The sequence below is a fragment of the Erinaceus europaeus genome, chromosome 11, assembly GCF_950295315.1.
Source record: "Erinaceus europaeus chromosome 11, mEriEur2.1, whole genome shotgun sequence".
Taxonomy (NCBI): Eukaryota; Metazoa; Chordata; class Mammalia; order Eulipotyphla; family Erinaceidae; genus Erinaceus; species Erinaceus europaeus.
Genome location: NC_080172.1, coordinates 110,749,872 through 110,757,348, shown reverse-complemented (window position 1 = coordinate 110,757,348; position 7,477 = coordinate 110,749,872). Strand labels below are relative to the sequence as shown.

Sequence of the window (7,477 nt, the reverse complement as noted above, 5' to 3'; positions counted from 1 at the left end):
TATCCCACAATCTTGTAGATCACTATTTTTAAAAATATTTTATTTATTTTATTAATGAGAAAGATAGGAGGAGAGAAAGAGCCAGACATCATTCTGGTGCATGTGCTACCAGGGATTGAACTCAAGACCTCATGCTTGAGAGTCTAGTTCCTTAACCACTGTGCCACCTCCTGGACCATGTAAATCACTATTAAATCACTAACAAAAGAAAACTCAGGGTGGGTATGGGATGACTCACTCACAAATTTAAGAAATTAGAACACAAAGGAAAGGACCCAATAAGGTTAATACCTTATTGTGCCCTAAGGCCAGGGTTGAAGACCCAGGTCCCCTCCTGCATATGGGAAGCTTCATGAGAGTGTCACTTTCTCTGTCTCTGTTCCCGCACCCCCTCTAGTTTGTGAACTATGAGACAATAAACAAAGAAACAAATGAATAAGTAGAGAAATAACACCCTAGGGCAGAGGATTCCTGTGCAGGAATTGAGGCACAGCAAGAGCCCTGATGATAAAACACACAAATTAACTAACAATAACCAAAGAAACAAAAAAAAAAAATGGAATAGGGAAACATGAGGTAAAACTAGGACTGGTTTTGTGTATTGCACCCAAGAAGGGGCTCAGGGGCAGGAAGACTGGGAGAGGCATGGGCTGACTCCTGGGTTCTCAGTCCTGGACCTTGATGATAGATAGGCCTGTTTGTGGGAGTGAGAGTGCTTTACACACATCTCTCCTTTTTTTTTTTTTTATAACCAAAGAACTGCTAAACTCTGGTCTATGGTGGTGCCAGGGATTAAACCTAGAGTTTTGGAGTCTCAGGCATGGGTTCCTTTGCATAACCATTATGCTATCTACCTGCCCACCCCAAATATCTCTCTTGATGAAATGAGAAATTGTGTACCTATATTCAACAAACATACTGTAAATCACTTACCTTTAAAAAAATCAATACACAATTTAAATGTCAGAGAATCACATTACAAGTAGTCATTGTCATTTAAAGATGTGCTTTTAAAAATGTTGAAAAATGAATAAACAAGTACACAAAATATCACATTTTGGGTGAAGATACAATTTATGGAGACACAATGACCAAGTTTGAAATTTGTTCTATTGAAAATAAAGAAATAAGAACACTTTGATCCAGGGAGCATCTCATGGTAGGCTGGCAGTTATCCGGTCTCTGTCATAATGATAATGAGAAACTTTTTTATAAAACAAAAAAAAAAAAAGAAAGAGAGCCTGAAAAGGTCAAAGTAAAACTTCCCTCCTCATCTTTTGTGAATTTTACCGTATTTGAATGACCACAGGTAACATGATGGATCCTTAGCACAGGAGGATAACTTACCAGCTGTGATAAAGTTGCCCTGTGCTCAGAACTCAGGTCTCTGGAGAGCCCACAGACAGACTGAGGAGCTAGAATATTCCCTTTCCCTGTTTAGGGACCTACACTTTTATATCCTTTGTAGGCTATGCCCTAAACTTCTTAATCCTTGCAGGAAACAGTTCACTTGAGCAAACAAGATATTTCCTCAGATCCCAAAATGCTCTCAGCTTAATACTGATTAAGACCCTCCCCAGCTGAAATGGCTAGCTATCACACCTTCTTCTTCTTCTTCTTCTTCTTCTTCTTCTTCTTCTTCTTCTTCTTCTTCTTCTTCTTCTTCTTCTTCTTCTTCTTCCTCTTCTTCCTCTTCTTCCTCTTCTTCCTCTTCTTCCTCCTTCTCCTCCTTCTCCTCCTTCTCCTCCTCCTCCTTCTTCTTTTTTAAAGTCTGCCTGGAACAGCAGATTCTTTCTTTTTTTAAAATATTTATTTATTCTCTTGTCTTGCCCTTGTTTTTATTGTTATAGTTTTTATTCTTGTTGTTGATATTGTCATTGTTAGATAGAACAGAGAGAAATGGAGAGAGGAGGAGAAGACAGAGAGGGGGAAAGAATGATAGACACCTGCAGACCTGCTTCACTGCAGGTGAAGCAACTCTACTGCAGGTGGGGAGCCAGGAGCTCGAACCTGGATCCTTAAGCCAGTCCTTGCGCTTTAAGCCACCTGCGCTTAACCCGCTGCACTACCTCCTGGATCCCCAGCTATCATACCTCCTATAGGCTGGAGACAAATTGTGACTGACTCCAGAGGTGATTGATATCAAGAGATTGATAGCCATACAAGCCATTCAGTGCTGGGTATGACACTGGGGACAGTTCAATATGCTCCCATGGAACCCCAAGGACACAGAAACTGAAGTATTCATGTTGGACTCTAGGCTCAAAATATAATGATTACTGGTACTGCAGAATGTTGCTAGGAGTACTTGCAATAATAATGATCTTATTAGTATTATTTTAAAACCCCAATCTCCTGCTTCTCAAAGCAATAGTGTTATCACTAATGACACCAAATAAGATGTCTCTCCATGTCTAACTGTCATTAAGTTTTATGGAAATCATACCTGGTCATATGTGCTTTCACACAGCAAGGTCACTGACAGAGACGTGTGGACTGAGAAAGAGACAGACTGGAGCTATGTAGCGATCTTCTAAAGTCTATGGCCAGCAGAGAAGCAATGATAGAATCCAGAACTCCTTCATTCTATACTCCAGAAAGAATTTTCTCCACTGCTGCCAGAGAGGGGCTCTGAACCTCAACTCCACTGTGCCTGGAAACAATCATCATCAGGACTCTGAATTTATACCATCCCTAAAATGGAAGAGAATAAGGAAAACACCTGAGGAAAAAGACAGGTGAGGAAGACTGCTTCACTAATCTGAGAGGGAAGAAGGAAAGGGAAGGACACTCCGAACCAGTAAAAGGCATAAGTGTGACTTGGAAGGGAAGCATAAAAAGGGCATTACAAGTGAGTAAGAGTAGGTAAATAAATGATGAGAGATAGATTAATTGATTTCGGGACATAGATAGATACACAGAAGATTGTTAAATCTAGATATATAGTCAAACCATGCCTGTGACCTTGGCATATTTATTGCAGTTTCTGTTACTAGATGTGAGGGTGACAGAAATCTTATAGTGAGACTGGTATGGTATGATACCTCTGTTATTTTGTAATTTTATATATCACTAATAAATAAATTTTTAAATATTTATTTTATTTATTTATTCCCTTTTGTTGCCCTTATTTTTTTATTGTTGTTGTCGTCATTGTTGGATAGGACAGAAAGAAATGTAGAGAGGAGGGGAAGACAGAGAGGAAGAGAGAAAGATAGACCTGCTTTACCGCCTGTGAAGCGACTCCCCTGCAGGTGGGGAGCCAGGGTTCGAACCGGGATCCTTATGTTGGTCCTTGTGCTTTGCGCCACCTGCGCTTAACCCGCTGCGCTACAGCCTGACTCCCTAATAAATAATTTTTAAAATAATTAAATAAGTTATTACGATACAATGTGAGGTCAATAGTCTGAGGAGCTGTGGGGTTGGAAGTTAGTAAGTCAGGAATTCCTTTCTTGTATCATCTTTTTCTTATCAGATATTGCTAACCTCCTGTTTATGGTGGTGCAAGGGCTGTGGGGATTGAACCTGAGATTTTGAAGCCTGAGGCTATGTAGTCTCTTTGCATAGCCATTATGGTATCTACACCCACCCTTTTTCTTTGTTTCAATTGTACATAGTAACAAAATTAAATAGAAGAGTGGTGCATGCTCTGGAGTCTGTATTAGTTTTTTGGGGGATGTGGCTTTTTCAGAGAGAATATTTTGTTGGTAGAAACTGTTCAGGTTCATTAGCATTGCAGTAGACAGTGATACCCTGTAGTACCCTCATGCTCCCTTTTTCTCTATAACTCTCACGTGTGAAGGTTTTACAGGTTCTATTCTACAACTGCAAGTGCTAGACCATTCTCTTTTTATCTTTTTATTTATTTTTTATTTTTTATTTTTATTTAAGAAAGGATTAATTAACAAAACCATAGGGTAGGAGGAGTACAACTCCACACAATTCCCACCACCCAATCTCCATATCCCACCCTCTCCCCTTTCCCATTCTCTATCCCTCAGTGACCCTTGGGAGACCCAGGGTCATTGTGGGTTGTAGAAGGTAGAAGGTCTGGCTTCTGTAATTGCTTCCCCACTGAACATGGGCGTTGACTGGTTGGTCCATACTCCCAGTCTGCCTCTCTCTTTCCCTAGTAGGGTGGGTCTCTGGGGAAGCTGAGCTCCAGGACACATTGGTGGGGTCTTCAATCCAGGGAAGCCTGGCAAGCATCCTGATGGCATCTGGAACATGGTGACTGAAAAGAGAGTTAACATACAAAGCCAAACAAATTGATGAGCAATCATGGACCCAAAGCTTGGCATAGTGGAAAGGAAGCGTTAGGGAGGTACTCACTGCAAACTCTAGTGTACTTCTGCCTTCAGGTATATATTTTGCAGTAGTTTATGGATACGTGTGAACATATGCTCTCTCTCACAGAAACTGGTGTATATCTAGGTTTTGGGACTTTGTTAGAAAGTGAACCATCTGAGATTAAATTAGAGTGTACTATGAAAGGAAAGGTCTCACCCGAGTAATGAAGCTGAAGCATTGTCATTCCACACGTGAAGTCTCTGGACACAGTCTGAAGCGAAGCATGTTGAGATGGCAATCGTTGCTTTGGTTAGGTTGTGATCGGCAGATGCAATATTATTTGATATGGATTGGGAGAGGCATATGGGAAAGTGGGCCCTATCCAAGGGTTCCAGGACTGGGGGAAGTAGGGGCTCTATAGTGGAGATGTGAGGTTCCTACTGTCTTAGGGTTCAAGACAATCGATAGTTAATGTTATCATCACATTATTTGGTAATTGGGTTAACCTTGTAAAGTCCTTTTGTTATGGTTTGCTGTACAGTACCCAGTATCTTGTATACAGCTGTGCTATTGGATGCTTCTGATCTACTTGGTCTAGGCTTTTGAGAGAGTCTGCATATCAAATACACAACCTATTTATTAAAAAAATTCAGTTTGTGTTTTGTAAAACTTTGAGACATACAATTGATTTTCCCCCTCTCATATTAATTAACTAGTGATTTATATATCTACATTTTGCTAGGAGTGTACATAAACACCATTCCTGTTGGTATACTTTTAAAAACCCCTTCTGTTTCATTTGGTTTAATCCCCCCTGCTTAACACTGCATTCTATTTACATAACCACTGTATTCTATTTACATAACCACTGCATGGCATTGGTTTATTCCCCACTGGTTCATGATATCTTTTTGCTCTGCCCCCTCTCCTTGTCACACCCTGATTTTCACCAGTCACTTTTCTCTCCACCCTCTCTATGTCACATCCTGTTCACATCCTACTTAGAAAGTATAAAAGGACAGCATTGTTCATTTTAGCAAGTATTTAGTTAAGTTTAGTTTTAGCTTAGCTCGGCTTAGATTGTGCTGTGTCCAGCATGAATAAAGAGATACTGCGTCCAGCCATGAGTCCCTGGTCATCTGTTACCCGCCTGTGAAGCCAGCCCGACGAAAACGACACATTCCCACCACCAAAAGACTGTGACCCATCCCTCCCACCGACTCCCACCCCCCACTGGCCCAGGAAGCTGCATGTCTACCCCTCACCACAGGGTTTTTACTTTGGTGCCCTACTTACAATTTGATCAGGTCCTGCTCTTAGTTTCCCCCTCAGATCTTCTTAGTCAACTTCTGTTGATGAGTGGGATCATCGCATACTCATCTTTATCTTTCTGACTTAGCTCACTTAGGGGTTAGTTCCTTACAGTGCAGTCACTGGTGTGTGAGTAAGATGTCATTATGCACCAGGACCCCACAGTCCTCTTCCATCTCTCTGTCCCCTTCCTTACCTGAGTCCACTGCTCTGAAAGAATACACCAAGCCCAGTCCATGTTTCATTTTGTTTTTTCCCTCCATGTCCCTATTATTTTGCTCCATTTACAGGTCAGATCACTTGGTATTTGTTTCTTCTCTTTTTGGCTTATTTCACTTAACATGTTGTTTTCTAATTACACCCAAGATGACACAAAGGGTACTACTTCACTTTAAAGACCTGAGTAATACTACACCACAGTCTTTCTAGCCACTCTAGTGTCACTGGGCTTCTGAGTTTCTTCCAGGTGTTGGCTATTACCAATGTAGCTGCTTTGAACACAGGGATACATAGATATCTTCTTTTCATTTTTTTTTATTTTAAAATAATTTATTTTATATTACAGAACACAGGGCCGGCACAGGAACTGATGCCCTTAGCTGCCCTCCCAGCATAAGTCAAGCCCCCTGTACAACATCAGGCCCACACCTGCCCAGGCTAGCACTCTCCACCAGCTGCAGAGTATAGCATCGACCACCCCGGGAGTGAAAGCCCCAAGCCCTCGTGTTTTCCAGGTCACCATTGCAAAATTCCATAGTCAGAGCTGGCTGCTTCAAGTGCTGATTCCTTAAACTTGTGCACAAGCTGGCCTCAGGCAAGCTACACACACACTCGTGTGATCTCTGTAGGCCCCAGACAGCTTGCCCTGTGGGCTCCCCCACGCCCCAGGGCCCCGGGGAGGAAGGGAAGGCCAGACGTGAGCAAACAGTCAAGTTTATTGGGCTCAGACCAGGAGTCCGTGGGTCTTAAGGACCTCTGTGAACTTGCAGATCTTCTTCTCGTCGTTCTTCTCGGCCTGTTTCCGTAGCCTCATCAGCTGCTTCTTCCTGCGGTAATGCATCTTGGCCTTCTCCTTGCGCTTCTCCTCCAGGGTGGCCGTCACCGCCTGGTACTTCCAGCCCACTTCGTGAGCCAGGCGCCCCAGGTAGGCAAACTTCCTCGTTGGCTTCAGACGCACGACTTTGAGGGCAGCCGGCACCACCATCCGCTTTTTCTTGTCGTATGGGGGCGGGATGCCGTCAAACACCTTCAGCCGGTCCAGGGCGGCCTGGCCCCGCTTGGTCTTGTGAGGCAGCATCCCCCGCACGGTCCTCCAGAAGATGCGGCTGGGGGCTCGGAAGTGGTAGGGGCCGCGGGAGGGGTTGGTGTTCATCCGCTTGCGGAGAAAGGCCAGATACTTCTGCTTGTTCCGGTAGAAGTTGCCAGAAATGTTGATGCCCTCACAGCGCACCACCACCACCTTCCGGCCCAGCAGCACCTGCTTGGCCACGATGGCCGCCAGGCGGCCCAGGAGATGGCCTCGGCCATCGAGGATCAAGACCTGCCCCTCCGCCATCTTCGGCAGCCGCCTGGGAACTTCTTTTCATTTTTTGATACTAATTTATTAATTCCCTTTTTGTTACCCTTGTTGTAGTTATTATTGCTGTTGTTATTGATGTCATCATTGTTGAATAGGACAGAGAGAAATGGAAAGAGGAGGGGAAGACAGAGAGAGGGAGAGAAAGATATAGATACCTACAGATCTGCTTCACTGCTTGTGAAGCAACTCCCCTGCAGGTGGGGAGCTGGGCTGTGGAACCAGGATCTATACACTGGTCCTTGAGCTTTGTGTCACCTGCATTTAACACGCTGTGCTACCAGCCCTCCCAATAGGTAT

The 7,477-nt window shown here is 43.5% G+C and overlaps 1 protein-coding gene across 1 annotated transcript; it reads right to left on the bottom strand.

Moving 5' to 3' along the window:
• Positions 1–6,518: 6,518 nt before the first annotated feature.
• LOC132541441 (large ribosomal subunit protein uL13-like) lies at positions 6,519–7,181 on the bottom strand. The gene has a single exon (XM_060202304.1). It carries the CDS (start codon positions 7,154–7,156, stop codon positions 6,545–6,547), a length of 612 nt encoding a protein of 203 aa, XP_060058287.1. The 5' UTR covers positions 7,157–7,181; the 3' UTR covers positions 6,519–6,544.
• Positions 7,182–7,477: the final 296 nt, after the last annotated feature.

Bases quoted from the DNA above. Each gene is read 5' to 3' on its own strand.
- LOC132541441 (XM_060202304.1), bottom strand. From the start codon at position 7,156: ATGGCGGAGGGGCAGGTCTTGATCCTCGATGGCCGAGGCCATCTCCTG.